Genomic DNA, 25552 nt, shown 5'->3' with positions numbered 1-25552 from the left:
TTCTACTTTGAGAGCGGGCAACTAAATTTCATTTTGGATGTGTGCTGTTGTGCCCATAGTAAAAATGACAATAAAGATTATCTTATCTAAATCAGTCTGTTCCATTGGTTAGGACTTGTCACACTGTTGTGTTGACAGCTACTATTTCTATATAATGCATATATGTATATGTATAAATCTATATATATTAAAAGGGATGGAGTTTTTATGGCTCAAGCATGTATATAAGCCATGCCTTGGGTTTCTCAATATCTTATGCATAGGTATTTCAGGATTGACTTTGATGACTCAAGTTATGTGGGAGAAATACGCTTTTACCTGTTCTACAATCCCAACTCACATATTGGCTTAAATTCCAATTCCAGGCCACTTTCATGCTCAAAAGTGTTTCTATGCTAAATTTTCTTCTGGCTTTTACCTTTTCAGATTCTCTGAATATATAAAACTAGCACATCAAGGAGCAACAAAGCTAACACTTTGATTCCATGACATGCTGGCTTCCAGTTAGAGGGAGTTTTTGGTGAATGGAAAGTTACAGTAATGTGTGTTCTCCTTACATGTGTATTTATTTTCCCACATAAAACCATAATCCCTCAAGGGATAGTATTTGAGATATTTTTAAATGTTGATACTATTTTTCTTCTAGTTAGATCTATTCAGGTCTAATAAGAGGGATAGTGCATCATTTGAATTGATGAATCTATTATTTAATCCTTTCATAATTTCTAGAGCTGGGACTGTGCCAGTATATTAAAATGCTACTTCATTTATTTAGTAAAGGAGCTCCAGATGACCCTTGTTCAGGTGACCACCTAATGTTGGGATGGAATAGAATTCACTTCTTTAACCAGTATGTTTGGGAAATAGTTTTTAGCTTTGCCATTTTCCCATAGCCTGTTTTAATGCAGAGTCAGAGTACAACCCTCTTTGTTTTGCAGCTATTGAGAATGTCTGGGGCACAACTGGCCTGCGAATTTGCATGCAGTTCCCCTCTTTGGATGACCATCTCTGTGTGCCACCACCCATTTCCCAAGACCTGCCTATCCTTGTGGCTGTTGCACTCTCTCTCTTTGCAGTAGTCCACTGGATTTAGAATGAAGCTTGAACCTTGCTAATGGCTGGTGACCTGGAAAACAGCCAAGCAGAAGACTTCTTCTCTGGGAACTTCCTCCATGTGGCACGTTTGGACAACTGCATAATGCTTGGTTCTCTTCAGAACTTTTCTTTTTGCATGTTAGATACAAATAAGTACTTCACCTTTGTCTTTGATATTCTGGTGTATTGTGGAAAATCAAGCTTATTCTAGAATAACTGCTTTGTTGTATGCACCCAGTTGATTGATTTTGGTGCACAAGCAAAGGAGTGGAACTGTGCCATGTGCAGACTACAGACATTAATGTTGAAACTCAGGCATAAAATATGGGGAAATCCCTCCATTCTTAGCTTACACCAATCCAGTGTGAAAGCTAGTAACAGTCTGCATGGTTATAAACACTTGGTGATGATTTTTCCCACCCCAATCTTGTTAAATTGCTGCTTGTTCTTGTAGATTTGTTCCATATTGTGGAGTTTCAGACTCCTCTCAAGAAAATATATATGTGGTGTAAAACTTCTCATTTCAGATGAATTAAGATCCAAGGGCTGCTTTCTACCTAGATTTTAGGCAAGATTAACTGCTGGCCTGCAAGCACACATCAGCATTTGCAGTGGCTCAGCTAGTTGAGGTCCAATAGAATTTGATCACCAGCTACAGAAGCAACAGTGGAGCATCTGACATACCTTAACTATGAACAGGCAGCAAGCTGCCCTTGATTCCCATAACATTTTGAGAACATTCTTATTTTTTGTCACATTGACCCTTACCTGCTACAGTCTATCTCCTTTATGGAAATGTTGCACAGAGTTATTTTTAAGAGATCTGTCAAGTATGCAGTTGTAAGATGTTGGGCTCATTGTGTATCTTCTTTACTTCCTCTGCCACTTAGCAAGTAGTTTATTGATATTTAATGTCAGTCACTGTGGTTGGCTGTTGTCTGCTGTTGACCTCATATTCTACATAGTAGAAAATAGAGAAAAGCCTAATTTGCCTTTTCCAGAAGTGTTTTCCTGTGTTTTTGGTGTGCAATGCAATATTGAATCAGTGAGAGCGATAGGCTGCTATCTAGAATGCTCAATCACTTATTTCTTATCATTCCATCCTTTAGGATAAGTACACTGACCAACATCTAAAGAATGTAGTACGTACTTAAATTGGAGCCAGTTAGCTACCTATCCTAATACTAATTATATCACACATTCTTGCCTATCATATAAGTAGTTTGTTTGCAATTCTTGTCAAAGGGAGTTGCCTAATAGAATAGGAAGTATGAACTAGAAGGGTGCAGTTGAGTTTAAGGTCTTCTAAATAGCTAGAAACAGAAGGAAACTAAATGCACAGCTGTCATTTCCCCTTGCAACAAAACATTTATTGGCTCTTAAACTTTTTTAGAACAAGTTAATTGCATGTAACCCATTTACTCACATTCAACAAATGGGCTACTCCATTATTGGCATGGTTCCCTTTCCCTGTTTCTCCAAGTTGCTAAATTTGGAAGAATAAAAACAGTACTTGACATCTCCCAATTCTGTGCTGAAAAAGACAGACCTGCAGTATTAGAAACTGCTGCAGTGTATGTTTATGTTTATTGAATTTATATACCGCCCTTTTCCCATAGGACTCAGGGCGGTTTACAAAGTATTTAAAAACATCAGTACAATACAAGAGTTAAAAACAGTTAAAATAATTAAATTTGATCCCTGGGGGGGGACAACCTCTCAGCCTGGGCCAGAAAGCTCGAAGAGCCAGGTCTTCAGGTCCCGGCGGAATGGCCGAAGTTCGGGGGCAGTCCTAAGCTCCACGGGCAGCTGGTTCCAAAGGGCAGGCGCACCCACTGAGAAGGCCCTCCCCCTGGGTGTATCTGAACTATAATGGATATTTATTTTACTATGGGTTAGAATTGTCTCTTTTTCATATTTATTGATTTTCTGCCATGAACGATAATGTTTGAATGACTGGTGGACATGTAAAGACTTCCATGTTTTGTAGGTGATATGATTGAACTGCTTTTAGCTGGACTTTTCTCTGCTGTCCTCCCAAACTCTCCCCACCCCCCCGGTTTCCTTCCATTTTTCACTGAAAGCAAAGCATACATATTGTACTCTCTTGGATCAAATAATATAAACATTTTTATTGTGGGTTCTTTTGTCCAAAGCTATACTGAGAAAGAAAAATACAAATATATATATATATATATATTTTAAAAGATTGATTGTATGTTAAAATGCAGGATGCAATAAAAAGGCACAAATGTTTAAAATGTATTGATGTTTTCTGAGTAGTTTAAGTGATGGGATGAGTAAATAAGTTCTCCTGAAAGATCTGCAGAAAATGCTCATTTCAAAACAACAAGTTTTTTCAAGCAATTCACTGACTACTACTTATTAGAGGATACATTTAATCTATGATAAGAGTTGGGAGAGAAAAAATACATTCACAAGTTTAGTTTCTGGCCAAAATTGACTGGGCCTCACTGGGCTGGGTGAGTATGTTTTCAAGGCTAAAGTTACTGAGATACAAAAGTTAGGAGTTAGGGTTACCTAAGAGCAAACATGAAATTCCTACTTAAGGTTTGTGCCAATCCTGAAGTCCTAGTATACTTTTACTAGTCAAAATTCTTAGGATTAAAAAAGGGAAGGCAATCACATTTAAATTGCGGAAAAAAATTTATTATGATTTCCTTATGCTGTACTTTGTGGATTCCAAATGCATTTTCTCAGTTCTCTTTTTATAACCAAGAAAAATTACTGTATGCTACGGTTTTTAGAAATCAGCAACACCTCCTTACATAATAGTTGATTACATCCATAAGAACAGTATGAAAATATTAAAAAGATTGTTTTAAGTGCCTTTGTATCTTTATTGACATGAGGAAACAAGGAAAGATGGAATATATTTTGCTTCAAATATATCTATATATATTTATATAATATATAATCTTAGTTAACTCAAAGGTATATATACATTGTATAATAAATAATTATAAAAACAGCATTTTCAGAATACAACTTAAAAAAAAGATGAATACCCTCTAGAGCTGCTTTGTCCCCTGGTGTTCTCAACACCTCTGATCTATAAAGCTGAGCTGTTTAAAGATTCCAGGAGTTGTGGTCCAATTCCTTTAAATGAGCACAGGGTTGTGGACAATCTCTTCTGCTTAATAAAGAACTTTGGATGCAGCAGGTTGAGGGGAAAGGAAGCAGGTAGACTGCAGGGCTTGCTTTCTTACAACTATAGTCTCTTTAAAATCTAAAATATCTACAGCAAGGAAAAAAAATGACAAAACCACTATAGTCTAATAAGGAATATATTCCTTATTTTTCAGTCAGTTTTTAATGTGACAGCAAGCATACATTCTAAATGTAGCAAAAACATGGAAAATATTTCCCTTGAAATGTAGCAAATGCATTTTGAAACCAATTTTTAATGATTCCTGAATGATGACTAGAATATATAATTTATTGGAATGCATATTTCTTCTCCATTCCTTCTTCAAATGCTTAAGCTTAGAGGTTTCTTAGATACACTGAAGTTAGATGATGCAACTCACTGACCTTGGCTGATCTCAAACAAAAAAAAAGCAGAATTGGATATGGTTAGTACTTGGATAGGAATTACCAAAAAATACTACTGCTGGAAGTTAAACGTGGAAGGTTGAAAAAATCCTGTAAGAAAGCAGTGACAAATTATTTCCATATTTAATTATTTATAGCCCACCAATAATTTAAAAAAATAACTGAAGGTGGCAAACATACCTAACATTCCTTCCTCCTCAAAGGGTATATTTAAGTTATTCTAAGAGACTAAAAGCAGGCTGAATTAATCGTAAGCTTGTTCCTGCTATTCTAGTGGAATATATTTCCATTTAATGATATAATAGTTAAACTATGCTCACTATGCTCGGTGATGTCAAAATTGACTAACATTAATTCCTCTTATTAGAGTTTGAATTTTGTTAAGTGTATTAATATGAATGATGGTTAATATTGACCTATCTCTATACTATAGTTATAATGGGATTATTAGAAGAAAATATTTTTTTCAGGGGTTTTTTTTGTAAGCAAGGATCAAATTGGACAGAAGGATTCTCTATGATATATGCACAGCAATTTATTCTAATAGTGAAAAAGTGGAACAGTTTTTATTAAGTTGATAAGGTTATAGACATACATTGTCTTTCTTTTGGCTGGCACTAGTTGACTAGTTGGTCTAGTCATGCCAGCCACATGACCATGGAGACGTCCTCGGACAAGCCCTGGCTCTTCGGCTTTGAAACGGAGATGAGCACCGGCCCCTAGAGTTGGAAACAACTAGCATGCGTGTGTGGGGGAACCTTTACCTTTACCTTTTAGTTGACTAAACTAAATGTTACAGACAGCAGAGCACTCAACCAGATAGATAAAGCCAGTTGAATGCATTTGGTCAGCATGACATAGTGCCACGTAAGATTAGTTAGACCAGGGGTGTCAAACTCAATTTCATTGAGGGCCACATCAGCATTGTGGTTGCCCTCAGGGGGCCGGGTGGGTGTGGCCAGGGTGGGTGCGTCCTACTGGGTGGGCGCAGCTGGAGTGCATATGGCCTACTGGGTGGGCATGGCCAGCTCTACATCATTGGCATCAAGGGTGCCTATGGGGGCCTGGGCAGGAGTGGGACAGATCTGGGGGTCTCTGGCAGAAGGAGGGTCTCTGGGCCAGGGCCAAGGCATCAGGGACCGTTCCCTCACTGTTTCCAGGTTGGCTTCGGGGGCCACATGAAACCACTTTGTGGGCCGGATCTGGCCCCTGGACCTTGTGTTTGACATGTCTGAGTTAGACCATCTTTTATCCACAATGTGTGGTGTTTCAAAAAAACAAACAGTTCTAATCTATTCCAAATGTTTCATTTGGAATTAAATTCTCACATCTCTGGGATACAAAGTGGGACACTTTGAGAAGGCTTTAAGAAAACAGCATTATGCACAAGGGGTGTAAATGAAAAATTCCAATGAAGCCAGGATCTATAGTAGTTTGGACCAGAAGAAAAGAAACTGCAAGATGAAGCAGATACTAATTATATATCTCAAATACTTTGGAGCACGTTATAAGTATAAAATCTACCCTTATTAGCAACAATCCTCAATTTTTTCAGTCAAGTTCAAATCATTGGTTCAACTTTAGATGGGTTGACTTAGTGGTACCACTGCAGTATTTTGGAAGGAGCCAGAAGCAAAACTATGTTTGAGAAAGATCAAAATAATAGAAAACTTAAAGTAATGCTGTCCCTGAAATTTTAATAATTTTAATGTGTCCTGAAGTTAACAGGCAGCACTTAAATCCATTCAGTGGGAAAGAAGGAGTATTGATAGGAGGGGTAGATAGCTAACTTAGGAAGTCTCATTGTCTATGTAAAAGAATTAGAACACCCCAAAACAAGATAATTGGTAGTGTCCTCTAGATATCCAGAAACATGTAGGTTTATAAATAAAGAGGGAAGCAGTATCAACATTGTCTGAGTATGTTCAATGTTCTCCAGGAACCATGACATTTGGAGACAAATACTTGGTGCTTGAATGAGGAGAGAATTGCTCACTTGAATCATTGGAGGGAGAAGCAAGAACAATAATTAGCTTTGTTTGTTAAAACAGAACAAAAAGAACATGCCCCATGGATTGGTTGCCAGTCATAACTCTTTCTTCTATTAATTCAGTTTAACTCAGCATTCCCAAGCAGGTTTAGATAGAAATTTGGATTCTGAGGAAGGAGCTGGCCGCTGGTATTTCAGAGTCTCACTTTCCCTTCTAGTCTATGTATTCTGGGACTCTAATGTTTAAAGGTGTATGGATATGCATGTATGTTTGTGCATATTAAACATAATATGTGTTTACATATGATTGATCACTGTTGATCAAAGGACTAAAAGTTGTACTAAGCAAAAGCTTGGTCAGTTGGAAAAAAAATGCTGTCTAATATTTCAACTCCAAAATCCAAGCTATGTTGCAGATTTTTTTAAAAAAACCTGATTATAGCGCTATGTATTTGGAAATGGAGGGAAGATTCACATTAAATTATTCATAAAATGACTGCACTTGATGAAGAGTTTAGGAAGAATTGCCTGCTATCGTTTGAGATTATTCCTTTCACATTTTTTTGAGTCTAGCTCTTATTCCTGTGAATTTTTAACATCATTTACCACCATGAATAGTTACAATGAGTATCTGTCACAGTGACAACATTTTTTCTCCTTTCTTAGGGATTTTTAAACAAATATATTCTCATATGTGCAAAACAAACAATCTTTAAATATTGGGAACACTACCTCAGGAACCTCAGAGGTCATTGCAGCCTCCATAAGTCAACCTGTTCAAGAAGAAATGCAGGTGTTGCTAAGTAGGCTATCTGAAGAAGTCTGGTTGGATTGTTTTCAAGGAGCTTATTTCATCATTGCCTGCCTTAGTTGAGAAGGAAGCTGGGTGTGCTATCTTTTTCTCTTCTCCATTGTCCAGAGTGTTCCCAGACACTCACTTTTTCTTTATCCTCCAGCTATACCATAAAGCTCTTTCCACAGAAATTTAATCAGCAAATGTTAACCTTCACAAGGTGAGATAGAAATGTGATTCACTTTGAGAGGAACAAGTTAGTCTATTGATACTATACTTTTTTCTTATTCAAATTTGTCCCTTATTTTTGCAGTATTGTTTAGAGATCTCAGACAAGGAATCCACATGAAAAAAAATTCAACTTCCATATTTGGACTATCTCATTGACACTCATATTTGATTTTTTTTAACAACTTTGCATTCAATCTAATTGTGACCTATTGTGATCTGTTAAGAGTATTTCATACTTTGAATGGAAGCAAAATATTGCATTTGCAAGCATATTTGTTCATTCAGATGTTGTCTAATAATCTGTGCTATTTTGGTCCATTATTCAAAATAAAAAAATTATATGTTCAAATGCTTATGACAAACTAAGTAGCATAAAATATTGAGCAGCCATTTGAGTTCTTCAGAGAACTTCTTATTTGAGCTTGAGTTATGACTTCACACATGTTTCCACTTTTCTAACAAGTTATGAAAGAAGTGGTTTAATCAATTTGCCATTTAGGTCTCCAAAAGTTGGAAATTGAATGGTGATAGGACCCCAATTTTGATAACTCTGCCATGCTTTCTGTGTTGTCCTTTTGCTCACAGTTCAGTTTTACCCAACATGGGTGAGTTCCAGATATAAAGTTCCAGACAACACAAGAACCAGATTGGAATTATGGGGCTTATGGGCAAACACATCTGAAAGGTAGTAAGCTGTTGTATCTGTATTATTGTCAAATTAATGTGTTTTCCTAAATTTATATTTTTCAGTCCTCACATAATTATTTCCTTCTGTATTTCACACACAACCTTATTTGTTCTCCCCATATGATTTAGCCTCTCATATCTTGTTTGCTGCTCTTTTGGGTACTATTCTCCAATCTTAAGAATTATATGAAACCTAGTTATTGGGATAGTGACATATTCATGTTCAATTTTAGAAAATATGCACTCTTTTCAAATTCCAGTGGCCTTTGTCTTTTGCTGAACAACTATCCTAGGAAGATCACATTTGGGGCACCACTTTGCATACTTGTGTATGAGAAATAGTAGCTAATTCCAAAAAATTGGGGAAATCTATAGCTTTAACCTAGGAAAAGTTCTACATTAAAATTCATGCAAGATTTTATTTAATAATGAGTGCTCTTGCAGAGCATTTTGTGTTTCCTGAGCATTTCATGTAATGACAGCACAGGAGTCTTCACAAATGTTTCATATATGAGGGATGTCCACACTGCATGCTATTTAAGATTGCTTAGGATGGAGGTGAGCTTCAAACTGGAGACTTTCCCTCTCATACTCTTTAACCACTATTGCAACAACAACAAAATTTTGTTCTAGGTAGTCCTTTACCCCATACATACCTTTTCTTATTTGCAGGTATGAACATCATAAACACGAATGCATTCCTGGCAGCTGACATAACAGCACCAATGGAAAATGCAATGGCATTTCTCTTTCCTTTTCTCTGTCCTAGTGTTATGACCACGGCCACAGCAGAGCAAATCACACCCATCAATCCCATGTGAGGTCACATTGCACATCCTGTCCCTTGTACCAAATGACCCAGTCTCGGGGTTGGGTTCACAGAAATTGGGTGAGTTTTCATAATAGACCAAGTCACGTTCTGTTGGTGGTTTAAAGAGGGCATACTTGGCACGCAGTGTCTCCACCCAACCACGGGATTCCCGATGCTTTTCTACCACCATCTCGGAAGCACTGTCATACTTGTCCTTCAAGTAGTCACCAATGGCCCGAAAGTCTGGCTGGGCCCACCAGCATGTTTTAACTTCACAGCTGCCAGACAAGCCATGGCATTTGCATTTTAAATGCATGTGGTCCAAGATAATCTGCAAAAGAAAACAAAAAATCAAATGACGTAAAACTGGGAAAGCTTTTAGGCTATCTTCTATACAATTTTCATTAGGACAATTTTGTCCTTACAATCTTTTGACCCGCTGATAAAATACAAACTCGTCTGTTCTCTCTTCTAGAGGAGTAACTTTAGTTTGACCAATGACTGTTAATCAAACTGTTAGGGTATTGGACTCTTCCAAATTATTTCTTCTTAAACAGAACTATGTTATTTTAAGAATTTATAATGAATTGGGATAGCATGAATTTAGAAACATAATCAAAATGGATCCTTCCTCAACTTCATGCTGTCAAGATGTGTTAAAACTCAATTTATATCGTCCTCAGACAGCATGGCTTTGTTGACAAGGGGTGATGGAAGTTGTAGTCACTACAACCTGCCTGGAAATGCATGCAATCATTCTCTTATGATAGTTCAAGCCAGTTATGGTGAACCTTTTAGAGACCGAGTGTCCAAAAACCACCCCTGCCCCCACTCTGCCCCTGCTCCACCTCACTCTGCCCCCAACCCACCCCCACTCCATCCCCATCCCACCCACCTGCAGGGCCACTCACCACCTCCACGGCCTGTCGCAGATCATCCAGGTGGCCCAGCAGTGCCATGGTGGACACGCCCTCTGCCTGCACCCCACAGCATCAACTGTGCATGATGGGGCGTGAGGGTGGAGTCTTGTCCCCGCTACCTGGCTGCCATGTCATTGGCTATGCTGCTTCGTGTGGGCCGCGCTCGGGGGCGAGTCTCCTCCAGGGGGCCTGCTGGTGGGGGGAGGCAGGGCTGGGGCAATGGCACGCATGCCCACAGAGAGGGCTCTGAGTGTCATCACTGGTTTAAGCAAATACCTTAGGAATTTGGACAAGCCAAAATGTAATTGATCTCTCTAACTGGCTGGTCCCTTGCCTGAGCCATCAAATACACTATCTACCTTTTTTTCCCTAATCTCCAGATAATGCTACTTCTTAGAAAGCACTATGGACATACAGTTGCCCTCAGGGCAGAGGTTTTTATGTTTTTCTTCTGTTTCTTGATGGGTCATGAGCCATGGTGACAAGGGGAAGATGATTGAATGGCAGGCCTTGAATGGCTGCAGCTGATAAGGAGAAAAGAGAAAAGAAGTTTCTATCTGTCCACTGAATGAAGCCATCAACACTACTTTAGTCTGGATCAGAGGGCTGCTGAGATTTGGGCTCTTGCATTGGCAATTTTTCCAGCAGTGAATCCCCAGGAATGCAAAGCAACAGGGCTCCGTTGCTCATTCTTTTTCAGAAGAATATAAAGAGGGGAGCCACTCACTGTTCGTCCAGCTTCATTATTGTGCCTATTCATGGCAGAGCGAGCATCTGGACGGTTTTCTCTGGCATCTGCAAACTCTCGTGAGACAAGTACCCCGAAGTCAGCATCTTCACTGCAGCCTCCCCATTTCCATCCTTCACCAGGTGGTCCCTTATGATGTGAGTCACAGCCACAAATGGTGGAAGTACCTTCAGCACATGACCGTGTGACAGCAAATGCCACGCCAGCAGAGGCAATGGCATGCACAAAAGCTGATTCTCGTGTGGCTGTAAAAGGGTAGAAAGACCCAATTTATTTACTTAATTACTTATCAACAGTCAAAATCACTCCATGGTAAAATAAATATATGGGAATGTGAACAATTAAAAAGTAATTCAATTTTTAACTATATACTGTAGCACCAGAAATCCTAGGTTAATTCCAGCATCACACTGAAGCGACCCTTATAGCCATTGCTACAGAACAGAATTTAGCAACAGTCTTGCTTATTTCAGACATGAAAATAAATTATTTTCCTTGGCCAACTGAAGCTCTTAAAGTAGCAGAGACGTTATTAAAACAGAGCACCAAGGTTAATATGTGGGACAATGCAGCAAAACGGGAGGAAGTTACTTAGCTGATTTGTCCAAAATGATACAGGAAATATCTGACCTCTACAATTGTGGGTGGCATAGTGTTAAGATGACCCAGTGAACATGTTCTGTGCAAAACAGACTCTTAGTTGGCTACAATAAACAGTCTTTTGCAAATAACTTGAGCCAATCATTTACACCCCAGCATTAAAAGTGTGCTCCTCCCCTTGTTTTCTTTCTATTTTTTTGACTGGTTTTGTACTTTCATTAATTTTTAATAAAATACTAGCTGAGTTGACTTGACACATTGCATTAAGCCAGAGCCTAAGCCATAAATGAGGAAAAACACCCCTTTTAAAAGAGGAGAAGAAAAAGGAGAAGACTATCATTCTGGCCATTCTAACTTGCTTTTGAAGAGTCTTCTGGCCCTTTGAGGTTACTTTTTAAAATAAAATATGTGAAAAAGTGAAATTTATCATTTAAATAAAGTAATTGTCCTCAGTGAAAGTTTGAACAGCACAATAACTAACGCAGTAATACCAAGGGTAGGCTCCAGTGAGGTAAATGGTTCTTCCACTCTGAAAAGGAAAGAAATGGGAGAAAACGACTTTGATTTCATTAGACAGAGCTCTAGCATTGAAAGTTTGGGAAATGAACCATAGTAACTGGATCTGGATTGCTATTTTAAGAGTGGGAATCCGGGGGTAGTGCAAAACTGTCCTGGAGCCTGTGTATACGGAAGGATCAGCCCCCATTCCACTGCCTCCCTCTCAATTATACCCTGGAATTTTCTTGCAGATGGGAAGAGGGGGTTGGGGATAGCTGGGAAAGATTTCCTAGTGATACAAGTGAAGTTCTCAGAAGCATCAAGGGGGCAAGGGGGGAGCAGAGCTTGGGTGGATTAGGGACTCTTGACAGAGCTTCACTGTCATGGCCTCCTATCCAGGCCCTCTTACCTGCTGGGACACTTGATCTGCCATTGTTTGTGGAGTGTCACACTGTATTACCCACATAATGTGGAATGTTTCCGCCAGGCGCGATGGTGCCCATGCTGGCATTCTCTGCGGCCACCCCTTGGCAACGGGGCCTGTGCTCACCCTGCCCTGCCATCCCCCTGAGAGCCCACCAGTCAGGCTCGGAAATCTCTATTGAGTCCTCTAATGCTGTTTCTCCCCTCCTGAGCTCTTAGTGGCCAAAGGGCGTGTGAATGGTGCGGGGTTGTGAAGCAGTTCGAGGCCAGGAATGATATCCCTTGCTCTGGTGCACAGTGGGGATTGCAGCTTAGCTCTTTTCTCTTGCCCATAAGCTCATTTTCTCTCCCTCCCCACCGACTGTGCTGCCTTGAAATCTCTGCCATTTAGATCCCAGCTCCTCTTTAAATGCAAATTTGTCATCTGTGTCACAGCTGAAAAACACTGCTGGGTTATCACAATGCTGTAGGCCATTTGCAGCCTGCAAAGCCAAGCAGTCTTCTTTTCTCAAAACACAGAGGCCCTTGAGATACAGGTTTTGTTGTAGTTATTTGTTCCACAGAAATGTGGGCAGGATCCTTTCTTCAATTTGCTATGGAATTCTAAAATAATTATCTGTAAAAATAGGTTACACATTTTAACCTCACTCCATACCATGTGACCCAAGTGTTATTTTTTTCCCCACACACCCCACTCACACCTCAACCCTTTCACCTGTCTTTTTACTTTCTTAGGCTGAGCATTTCCTGGGGAGAGAATCTTGTGTAGGGTTCACATATTTGCTGATTGCCCTATACAAAACAAACAAAAGTCACATGTATATACAAGGATTTGTGCTATTGATATCAACAGAACTTTATTGCACAGAAAAACATATGTGCATCAATCTGCACCTCCACACTAAAGTGATTCTGACAAGACATAAATTTAGTGAAAAGCAAGTCACCCTACACAGGTAGCTCTTAGATGGCAATCAGCTATTGGTATACTAAGGAGGCCGCGTTGCTGAGCCTTTTTTTCCGGATTTAAAGCACAGAACAATTCTTGCTGCACTGCTAGATTTCCACATAAGATGGATATGTGTCTTAATCAAAAGGGTGTAACTAAATTGGAGCTCCTTATTCATTCAGTCAAAATAAAACAAATAACTTATGTCTATTAAATGTAGTTAATTTACTACCTCAGGTCCTGTAATAGTAACATTCACATAATGACGTTATATCTAATAGTTCCTGGATGTGGTTATCCTGTAGAAGTCCTGTTTTTAAGTGTTTGAAATAATAGTCCTGTCAGCCAATTTGGTGTAGTGGTTAAGGCATTGGCCTAAAAACTGGGAGACCATGGGTTTTAGTCCCATCTTAGGCACAAAGCCAGCTGGTGATGTTGGACCAGTCACTCACTTCATCTAGAAAGAAGGAAATGGCAAGCCATTTCTGGAAAACCTTACCAAGAAAGTTTCCCTATGCAATCTCCAGAAGTCAAAACACTGACTTGGAAATGTGTGTCCGTGTTTCTGTGTCTGTGGTGTTTGTGTATGTATATGTGTTTATGTGTATTTGTGTAAAAACAAGTAAATTTAATATTGCTTCTGAAAAAAATAAGTACTAATTGCTTACATAATGTTGCCAAAAAACTAATATGGATATGTTCATTTAGTCATTGAAAGTTGAGATAGATTTTATTCAAAATAGCACCACATAAGTACTTTTGTATAGGATTATTTCTTTTTTTAGTATGAAAGATAACATACACATTTTTCCTTCTCTTTGCAGGTAATAAAATATAAAATGAGATTTACCATGCAAAAACATGGCATTTCTGCAGCACTTCTATTTCACCTGATTGGGACATACAGCAAGAAATAATAATAATCAAATGATATTATTATTTGTGTTTATTAATTAAGAAATAACAGCCCAAAGAACAAACAAAAATAACTATCTATTTGGAATTTGAGTTCCAGCCAGGAACCTGGTAGTTATCCAAGTAACATCATAAAGTGTAATATGTGCTCATTCAAAGTGTTTTTTTTAATTCATAATTGATATTTAGTTCTCATAAACTTTTGCTTAATTATAACATTTGCTTAATTAAGTGAATTTGTTGTTTTATGCAATGCACATGGGGACATCTTTGCAAACTTCTCCCCCCAAATACTTACCTCTTGCTAGCACTAGAGCTCTACATTTTACATTTTTCCTATTCTTTGTCCTGTGTTCTTCTACCGCCAGGTGTTGCCATATCTATAAAAATTACTGTCATCTTTTCCATTGCTTTATATATAGTGTGTTGTGTTCTAGATGGTGATCGGTTTCTGTGTGAAAATCCCATAATTTTTTAAAGATCTTTTCAGTAACTCTGTTTTCTGAAGAAAACATATTCAGTAAATGTAGAAATTTCAGCAAAAATAATAGTGCCTCATTCTTTGGGCCTTGAAGTTCTGTTCATTTTCTCTGGACTGCTGGTATACAACTGAAGTGAAATTATGTTCTCACAAAATGGTCAGTTCTTACATGTAGGACAATTTTATTTTAAGATATCTCACTTATTTCCCACTTGGGAAATGTAGATAAACATTGGATAAAAGAAACAAACAAACAAATTTGCTAAGCACATTGATTTGTGCTTCTTAGATTGTAAGCCGCCCTGAGTCTTCGGTGAAGGGTGGGATGTAAATGGGATAAAAAATAAAAAAAATAATAATAAAAGAAACCTTGAAGTTATGATTAGTGCTTACTTTGAGATACCTTGACTCTGGTTTACAAAATAACTGAATAATCTCTCTCTTCCTATGAAAATATATTTGGGGATATCTTACCATCCTCTTAAAATTGCTTCTCTGACATATATGTTTCCTTTAATTTGTTCAGGACCATACTTTGCTACAGTATGGAAATGAATTCATGTGAAGTATTAGAATTCAGATTATAGAATTCATATTAAGACTTTAATATGACCTATATGCAACTGTTTTAAAAAGAGTCTGGTTTGGTTTTAATCAGGACTTTTTTTCAAAAAAAAAAAAAAAGGTGCCGGAACTCTCATCTTGGCGGGCGCAGGAGGCAGGGGGGCGAAGGGTGGTGCTGCTGCAGTCACGGGTGTAAGGGGTGTTGGTGGCGGGCTTTCCCCTGGGGCCAGAGCCGGCGTGGCTGGTGCTGTGGGAGCAGCAGGGCCCACTCTATATGGCGGGGCTGCGCGGGGCATGTGGCAGAGGCGGTGCAGGCCAGACAATGCAGGGCGGCCACTTAGGCGTGCAAGGCGAGGCGATGGTGGCGCAGGTCCAGCACCAGGTAGGTCACAGCCTGGCTGTCATGGGTGAGCACAAGGAAGGAGTGCACATGGACTCCACAGAATCCACCTCCCACTCCTTGTCCTCTCTTACTTACCTAGTTGAGATGATGTAGTTGGGCAGCAGGGAGGGATGCAAAGTTCCTGCCAACTCGCCTTCGCTGCAGACAACTTGCCAGTGCAACGTTTGCCGGCCAGGTCTTTTGGCGTGCTCAGCAGCAATTCCTATTGGTTTTCGAAAGCCAATAGGCTTTCAAAAGCCAATAGAGGGAGTAGCATAGCTTGTGCAAAAGCTTTTTTGTGTGTGTGCAAAAAAAGGTGCTGGAATGCCATTTTGAGTGTTCTATGAGAAAAAAGCCCTGCTTTTATGTTTTAATCTTCTGATTTTAAAAATATATTTTTTCTATTGTAAGTTGGCCCAAACCTTGCATATGGATTGCATACAAATATTATATAATCGGTAAATAAAGGTAAAACATATGTTAAATATACACCAAATGATAATATGCTTCCCTACAAAGTCAATTCTTGCTCAGTGACAGACCAAGGAGTTAACTCGGAAAGGCAAGAGGAAACTCTAGCAGGTATCCTTAGGGTGCCATAGTTATGGATGAGAAATATTGGTTGCAAAGTTGGCATTTCTGGATGTAATACAGATATTTTGGACTTATTTTTGTTTCTTTGCATGTTTGATATTTTTAAAAAGGCATATGCTACTGACCATGCTTATGCACATATGTAACATTTTTTGCTAGGATACATGACTACTGCTTGCCCAGAATGTAAAAAGTGAAAGATTGTGAATAAACAAAATTTTAATGTACAGATAATACCACCAGAAATTATTTTAGCCTTTTTAATAAATGATGTTATTGATGTTAAGCTAATTATTTAAACTGAAGTGCAACATAACTAGATTATAAATAATCTATTTTTCAAAACACACAACAGTCCAAACAGTAAAAGTAAAGTCCAAATTAAGAATATTTCATTCTTAAGAATTGTTTAATTTAAAGTAGTTTAGTTGTAATAGATGTTTATAGATTCAAAATAGTTTGAGTATTTACAAAAGATACTATTTTTTTCTAGCATCAGCTAAATTAGACATATTACATTGAGAAAAATGTTTCTCATTTCTTTCATTATTGATTTATTGATTTCATTGAAGAGATGTTAACATAGGAAATAAATTATTTTGTTATCTAATTTTACCTTCCAAAAGACAGAAGCAGATGAAAAATGTGAGATTCTTTTCTGTTGGCTTTTTTGAATTAGCTGTTTTAGATTCTAAAAGTTTAGTTCCTAAAGAAGGAAACTTGTACATAATTTTAATGTTGTCTAGTGCAGGGTGGGCAACCTTGGCTCTTTTATGACTCAAGGACTTCAACTTCCAGAATTCCTGAGCCAGCATGGCTCAGCTTGGAAACCTCTCTCTTTCCCCTCAGCGTGGCTGGCTCAGGATTTCTGGGAGTTGAAGTCCATGAGTCATAAAAAAGAGCCAAGACTGCAATAGGCTTTCCAAAGCCAATAGAGGCAGCTTTTTTTTTTTTTTTTTGCAAAAAAAGGTGCTGGAATGCTGTTCTGAGCATTCTATGAGAAAAAAAGCCCTGGTTTTAATATATTATGTATTAAATCATTTGTGGTTTACAAGCCAGTATTTATGATTTAGCATGCAGAATTAATTAAATCACAATGAGTTATTCAACCAAGAATAGGAAGTCAGCTATGGCTAAGCACAATATGTGAGTATAGCTTCTTTGGTTTTCTTATGTTCACCTAACCATTTTTTGCTCTGATGGAATTGATTTTCCAATATCAGAGCCTTCCCCAGTCCTGACCCTACAACGTTCCTAATACTTGGAGAACACAGAAACTATTCTTCCAGCATGTAAAACATGTTGCCTAATGTCCCCCACCCCCCAGCATACTATATATTATACCTTTATCTAGAACAGGCCCAAAAATAGCCAAGCTGTCATCAATGGTGGTGCAATTCCAACGTCTCCCCCGGAACTGATGTTGGCACTCTTGAATTCCCAGCTTCACACCTTCAGCCACACTGGGCATGATCTCAATGTAGTTTCGGCAGAAACGAAGTTGCTTAGGCACTAAGCCAGGAATTGAACCACAGAGAATTGGCTGAGAGCCCAGGGATGTATATTGCTGGCCTAATGCAAGGGACCTGCATGGAGAGAATAAATATAGTCTATAGCTGAAAGTGTACCGGACCTCCAATATGTCAATTTCCACTAACTTATGTTTGTCCAAAGTAGACCTCACATAATTAATTAATAGGCTCTGCCCTTGAAAGGCATACCTTCTAGATGCTATTTAGTTGAGAGGGTTACACTCAGAAATCATTGGTTTATCTGTAGCATAACTATGTTAGTCAAATGCTTCCTTCTTCAACTATTTCTACCAAACATTGGTTAGACTTAATTTTGTATAATATAGAAACATTCTAGCATATAATTGGTAATTTACATACTGAACCAGGATAACTTGCTTAAAATATCTCAGTTGCCTTTTAACTTTTTTTTCCAAATGAGTAATATTTTTCTGCAACAAGGAAGTAGGCAATATTAGGTTTTCATATAGGTAGAAGGTAGCTCCTGTCAAATTAAAGATGCAATGATAGCTACCCCAGAAGAGTCAGAAAACTATTCAGAATATTCATAGTCATTTTCAAAGTTAGACAAAAAATTCTAACTGTATATACTGTAGTATGATTTGTTTTGTATTCTTAATGTTCAATATCTTTCTCGTTTGAATAAATCCAGGCAGGAAATCAGGATGGCCAGAGAATTACCTTATGTTAAATCCCAAACCATGTTTCTGTTAAAATGTTTGAAACAGATTCTGGGGAAAAGTTGCCATTTAATTTTACACCATTGATTTAGAATAGTAGTATACAATCCACAGTGGCTAAATGTGTTGGGAATTGATATCAAAATATCTTGAGGTAATGTGGAAATATCCAGTGGTGGGATTCAAATAATTTAACAACTGGTTCTGTGCCCTAATGACCATTTTAAGTATCAAAAAATGATATACCGAAAGGTAGTTTATTATTTCATGCATTTAATACTTAAATAAGAACAATAAAGGAGGTACACAAAACTAGACTATGTTATAAGAAAGAGTTTTAAAATATTAATGAAAAAATATTAAATAATACCTGACAAAAACAATAACACTGTTATTTAAGATATTTCCATATTGCTTCTTGATTGGCGTGCTTACTTGCAATTTTCTTTGCTTTTATCCAAGCATTATTGGCTGTGTCATTTATCCTTAACCATCTGTTCACTGTAGGAGTAGGATCCCAGTTGTAGCAGGAAGCTGTGAGGCTCGTCGCTCCGATAGTGCTGGTGCTGCTACTTTTGGCAGCAGGGTGCCTAGCAGATCACGCCGATGGCGCCGGTGCCACTGCTGACACCAATGAGCCTTGCGGCCTTCTGCATTGAGCAGCAGCACTGGTCCAATCGGTGTGAGCCATGCAGTGTCCTGATGCGAGAAGCAGTGGCACAATCAGTGCAAAGAGCAATGCGGCGTCATGCCATGAGTGGCGGCAGTGGCACAATTTGCCACGTGGTGTGTGTCCACAAGTGGCCATAGAAGAACTCAGATTTATCATAACCGGTTTGCCGAACTCAACAAAAAATAGGTATCAATTCTGCGAAACCAGTGCAAACCAGCTGAATCCCACCACTGGAAATATCCCAATTTGGCTGGGATAAAATTTATATTTGATGCCAATGCTCTGCCTGCTGAAATTCACAGTCAGACAAGCATTAATTCTGCGTAAGTGATTCATGCAAAAAATAATTATATAAACAATTATATAAATAAATGATCAAAACTATATTACATAGCATAAAGTTCAAAGTGCTTTTAGACAGCTTAAATTCCATCATTCAAAATATTTTTCTTAAAACCTGGAGGCACCATTACTGGAGAATTATAAGATGTTGCTTTTAAATGGAATAACTGTTATCTCTTCTTTGATTTGTGATTTGCCCCATTAATGCATATAATTTTATTTGTTATATTTATATTTGCTCCAGGAGCAAAATGTGGCTTATCTAAGAATCTCCTTTCGTTTTACAACAAGGATTTTGCAAGGTTGGTTGGGCTGAGAGGGAGTGAGTTCCCATGGCTAAAGAGAGACTTGTACTAGTCCTAATCCTTGGGACTTATTTATTTGCTTAAATTTGCTTATTTGCACAGATATAGGCAGAGAATATTAGAATTACACATTCCTTTCATAGGATATGATGGTAAAGTTTAGGAAGTGATACTTTAAAGAAAAGGGACGCGGTGGCTCAGTGGGTTAGGACGCTGAGCTTGTCGATCAGAAGGTCGGCAGTTTGGCGGGTCGAATCCCGAGTGCCACGTAGCAGAGTGAGCGCCTGTTACTCGTCCCAGCTTCTGCCAACCTAGCAGTTCGAAAGCACGTAAAAAATGCAAGTAGAAAAATAGGGACCAGTACGGTGGGAAGGTAACAGCATTCCGTGCACCTTTGGCATCTGGTCATGCCGGCCACATGACCACGGAGACGTCCTCGGACAAACGCTGGCTCTTCGCCTTTGAAACGGAGATGAACACCAGCCCCTAGAGTTGGAAACCACTAGCACACACGTGCGGGGGAACCTTTACCTTTACCTTTTACTTTAAAAAAATATGTTTGTGAAGCCAGATGATGTCTCTCTGCTCCCACCCAAATCCCCCAGAATCAACATGGGCCCTTTAGTACATGGGCAGGCAAATAAGTTAATATAATATGAGTTCTTTAAAAACACACAAATAAGTTAGTATGGCATGGGTTTTATATAAAAAAGCAGATAATCTAACAAAATTAACCCTTCTTTCTTCCCTATTGAGCAAAGGAATCTCATGTAACTGCCTCTATTTATGGTCAGCTTCTGATTTTTATATCCTTCACCTCCTTTTCTGCTGCCAGAATATTGGCTACAAATTCTCTTCCCTCCATGTGGAAGTATCCACCCCCCACACACATACAGGTGGTCCTCGACTTATGACCACAATTGAGCCCAACATTTCTATTGATAAGTGAAACAATTTTATGACCTTTCTTGCCATAATTGTTAAGTGAATCACTGCAGTTGTTAAGTTAGTAAAATGGTTGTTAAGTGAATCTGGCTTCGCCATTCACTTTGCTTGTCAGAAGGTCTCAAAAGGTGATCATATGACCCTGGTACACTGCAACTGCTATAAATATGAATCAGTTGGCAAGTGTCTGAATTTTGATCACATGAACATGGGAAGGCTGCAATGGATGTATGTGTGAAAAATGGTGATAAGTCACTTTTTTCAGTAACTTTGCTAACTAAATGAACTGTTGTAAGTCGAGGACTACCTGTACTGTACACTTTTATTAATCTGTAAAGGCCCCATTTTATGTTGGTGGCATTAATACGTAAAAGCTAGTAAAGTGCTGCTTTCCTAACTACGTGGCAGGTGGGTTCATAGTATCAAACCTCCTATACTTGGTTGTTCTATAGACTATAATTCATATTGTGCTTAAAGACTTGAAAAAGTCATTTAGTTAGTTAGTTAGTTGTTTAAAAGGATAAATGTTTATAACTTGGGCTGGTCAGGGTTTTTTTTTGCTGAGGGAGCTATCCAAGAAAAAGTGCTGAATCTGAGTTTCTGAGGTTTAGTACCTTCAGAAGAATTTTATTACCTCAATGTGTGCTGTATGGTTTGACCTAGCAAAGCCTTTGTGACTTATGTTCAATTTAAGTTTATCAACTTTATTTTCTGATTCAATCTTTTCTACTTTTTCTTTTCAATATAAGATGAATTGCAATTTGTGTCATCTCTAGTCAATACAGATTTTTAGAGCTGTCACCCAAATGCCAAAAGGATTAGTTAATAACTGCATGACAAATTGATGGGGCAGTGAGAAGGGCCTTTAAAACCACTATCTTAAATTCAAACATAGAATCTAAGAAAAATAGGAAAAGAAATAATTAAAAGAATTAACTTATTTTGTATTATGTAGTCTTGTTTGCATATGGGAGACTAAAAGTATCATAATTATGATTATATTGAGAAACATTAATCATTCATTGCCTAAGAATAGAGTCCAGAGGCATTCTTGGAAAACAGAGTGCTAGAAAATAACACTTTACCTTTCAGCCAATCTGCAAGTGGCACATTTCTATTATTATTTTTTCTATTCAAAGAGTCTGTCAAAAATTAAAATCAATTATTAGCAGATCAAAAGCCCCAAGAGTGTTATGTAGTGCCTATTATACACATATTGATTATTCCGATTTTACACTTCTACTCAAAAAGATTCTTTATTGGGAAAGAACGTTTTGGCTATCCAGAGTATTCAAAGCACTAATTCGGGGTCAGCCCTTCCAGGCAGTCCAGACAAGGAACCAAAATCATAAATATTAATACTTATCTTTATTGTAAGGTTATAGTAACAGAACCATGCAAGTCTGAAAGCCTTTCTTCCTTTCCTTGCCTTAATTTCAGAGAACTAGAAAGGGTCCCTTCTGAGATGCTTTTTCTGCCCCCATTTGTTCTGTAGGCTGAAATGTTTCTTGTCTGGCCACCTCCGAATCTGTGACTCCTTTCCCTCCTGTCTTCTAACATTATATTCACAACCGATTACAGCAGGTCTTTCCCCATTTGCTACATAAATATAAAATGAATTGTTCCATTTCATTTTCATGTTTTACATGCCAGTACTGTCAGCTGAGAACCAATACAACATCATAAGTCTATTGTCCTTTGACCAGAATCAGTAATGTAGAATTAATGGCTTAGCTTCACAACTTCTTGCCTGAATCACTAGCTCACAGCATGTTCCATAGGATTACTACAAGGTGGGGAAAATGGAAACACTGCATCCTGCAGCTTCTTGAAGGAAAGGAGGGATGCAGTCGTGATAAATTATCCACTCCGGTCACTTGTATTGCTGGTTCTGAACTGCTTTTGCACTTTGCTTCCTTTGGATGTAAATACATAGATGAAGCTACTAACAGAAAAAGCACATACGTACGTAATCCACAAGATTTCCAACAAAGAAACAGAAAAACCAAGAACTCAGAAAGATACACATCAGGAACTCAGACAGCCAGTTTGGTGTAGTGCTTGAGGTAACAGGATAGAAGCCAGAAGACTGAGTTCTAATCCTGCCTTAGGTGTGAGAACCAGCTGGGTGGCTTTGGCCCAGTCACTCATTCTCAGCCAGAGTCACCTCTCAGGATTGTAATTGTGCAGAAAATAGGAGGAGGAGGAAGGGACATTTTCTATGTTTGCCAGTTGAATTTTTTATAAAAACAATAAAGGTGGGACATAAATAAATTCAGACTAAATGTTTTATTAGTTATAGCACATTTTTGTGAACTATAGCTCACTCCATCAGATGCATGGTGTAATTAGGTCATGAAAGCTTATAGTTTTTAATGTGCTAGTCTGAAAGGTTATAACATATTCTTGATTTTCAGTAAACACACAGGCATTTCATTTCAACAAAGGTCTTTCTCCAATTCCTCACAAACATTTGGGCAAAAAAAAAACATGCCACCAAAAAACAGAAAACAGATGGCTCAGATATTCCAAAGTTGATAGGATTTTTGTAGTAGTATGACTAGCAATATTATGGATGTCTGAAAAACAAGCTAGGAATAGGCCAAACAAACCTTATTGACTTGATTATATGTATGAAGTGGCTGATCATGATTAAGACATTACTTGTTTTACCAAGCCACAGTAGGTTCACATATAGTACAGATCAAAAAGGCTTAGTATAATGTGTGACTGGAATTGATTGAAATGAAACAGAACCGTAAGGATTTTAGTGTTGTTGTTGTTTTTAACAAATGATGAACACATGAATTACAGTGTAGACAAAATGATTTGGTTCACACATCACACTTATCCCAAAGCAAAGAAACTACAACATAATTTTGTGTGATGAGCTGTTAGATCGTATATTTGTATGCAGATGTAACCCAGCTAGAACAGAACAGAATAGAATAGAACAGAACACACAAGGAACGCATAAGCTCGATACCAACAAGAAAAGGTAGTAGAAATGATAAGGATAATAGTAATACAGCCATATTAAATGAGTAAATATACTTAAATTTATGACTGTACTATGGGAATTAGGTGTTCAGCAGTGATGGCATAAGGGAAAAAACTGGTTCTGTGTCTGGTTGTAATGTGGATAATCCCCACATTATTCCTTTTGGAGCTGAAAAACGAATTAAATTAATTACAGTAACTTCCCAACTTCATTTATACAGTTTTTTTTTCTCTTTTGCTCTCAAATGAGCAAGTATCACATCAGCTGCTTTCCTGAGTACCTTCTCTCCTGTAGCTTAATTCCTCCAATTGATGTTTATGTTGAGCTATTCATAGCACAATCCTATGCAACCACAATTTCAGTCATTGGCAACTAGCCCTAAAGTATTAACACCAAGTACCTGTCTGTCTAAATATACAATGGCTTATATAAGTGAAACAACTGTAACAAAACAGAGTATGTAGCCACCTTCACTAATAAACCAAGTTAAAACTGGAAGACTGTAAACTTGTAAAATGTATAAAATATCAAAATTCGAGTCCCTATGTTTGATAAAAATGAAATAAAATATATAATACAGATGTTATTTGAAATCTGTAATCTTAAGATTGTGACTGAAGGTTTCTAGGGTGCTTTTCTCTCTCTTTTCCAGTGTCTAATAGATTCACACACAAAAGAATATAAATTGATTTTACTATTGCAACATTACATAATATTTGAGGACTATCTTCTAGATCTAGAATCTCTAAAATTAATTTCAGGTGGCGTGAATGGTAATTCTGTTTCCATCATTTTACTCTTTGCTTGCTACTGGGTATGTATGTATACTTTCATTTAGTCACAGTGCAAAAGAAATCAGATTATACTTGCTTAATCAGAATAATATTTTTGTTTGCATGGATTTAATTAAATATCATCACTAATATGCATAAAAAGATAGCTAAAAATTGGAAGAAATTCCATATGTGAAGAGATCAAGAGGAAGTCCATAACAATTAAAATAATGCAGCTGTGCTGCTCCAGAAATAAGACAAAGGAGTTTGCATGGAACCTAAACATCACTGGAGAAATAGAAAAGTTGATTTTTTTCTCAATTTCCAGTTGAATGCAGGGGTGTGTCAACAAATGCTATTGTCTGAACTTTATTATATTTATTATACAAGCAACAAGAGGAGTGTCCAACAGCCTCAGATGTCTTAAGGACTTTGTAAAGCTTCTTTTCTTTGTGATCCTTTCTTTTCTCCCAGCTGAGAACGCTCCTTATCTAAATGGCAACCTCAGGGGTTGATGGCATCCTTAACCCTAGTGGGCCGTTTCCTTGGCTACCTCATTAGAAGATGCTTAAATCCTCTTGTTCCTATAATGGGAGGTTTCTACTATAGACCTCCACAATGGAATCAGCCCACCATGTAAGCAACACAAAATCACCCACATCTGTACACTCAAATGTACCCTGGAGCATCTACAACAATTTGTGGAAACAAGCTCCATCAACCCAATAGAACTTGTTTCTGAGTAAGGTCAGTCTGAGTCTGGCTTCCCAACTCCTCCAACCATATTGAAAATAAAACCTAAAATGCTACACATTGCCCTTAAATACCTTTTTGTGGCATTCACTAGTATAAAAGAAATTGACTTCTCATTTGGGAGATATATATACTAGTAATATCGAATCCTGAGTGCCGCATAACAGAGTGAGCGCCTGTTACTTGTCCCAGCTTCTGCCAACCTAGCAGTTCGAAAGCACGTAAAAATGCAAGTAGAAAAATAGGGACCAGTACAGTGGGAACTTAACAGCGTTCCATGCACCTTTGGCA

General features: G+C 38.0%; 2 protein-coding genes across 4 annotated transcripts in view; one reads left to right on the top strand and one right to left on the bottom strand.

Annotated features, from left to right (window-relative positions):
- The window catches only part of NSF (N-ethylmaleimide sensitive factor, vesicle fusing ATPase), an 84361-nt gene extending 80456 nt beyond the window's left edge, over positions 1–3905 (top strand). The window contains exon 21 of one of the 3 annotated variants that reach the window (XM_083377917.1): positions 1077–3905. In XM_083377917.1, coding sequence (XP_083234043.1) covers positions 1077–1098 — 22 coding nt within the window. In that variant the 3' untranslated portion in view covers positions 1099–3905. Of the gene's footprint in view, positions 1–426 lie in introns of all 3 variants that reach the window. The other 2 variants (XM_083377918.1, XM_083377916.1) reach the window with 2 other exon arrangements.
- A 5129-nt stretch (positions 3906–9034) lies between these two features.
- WNT3 (Wnt family member 3) overlaps positions 9035–25552 on the bottom strand; it is a gene marked incomplete at its 3' end in the record, with an annotated part of 33907 nt that continues 17389 nt past the window's right edge. Inside the window, exons 2-4 of the mRNA XM_083378030.1 lie at positions 17602–17843; positions 10831–11096; positions 9035–9514 (exon numbers count right to left, since the gene is read on the bottom strand). Coding sequence (XP_083234156.1) covers positions 9035–9514; positions 10831–11096; positions 17602–17843 — 988 coding nt within the window. The remainder of the gene's footprint in view (positions 9515–10830; positions 11097–17601; positions 17844–25552) is intronic.

The sequence above is a fragment of the Vipera ursinii genome (genome assembly GCF_947247035.1).
Source record: "Vipera ursinii genome assembly, chromosome: Z".
NCBI lineage: Eukaryota > Metazoa > Chordata > Lepidosauria > Squamata > Viperidae > Vipera > Vipera ursinii.
This window is presented reverse-complemented; position numbering and strand designations above follow the sequence as displayed.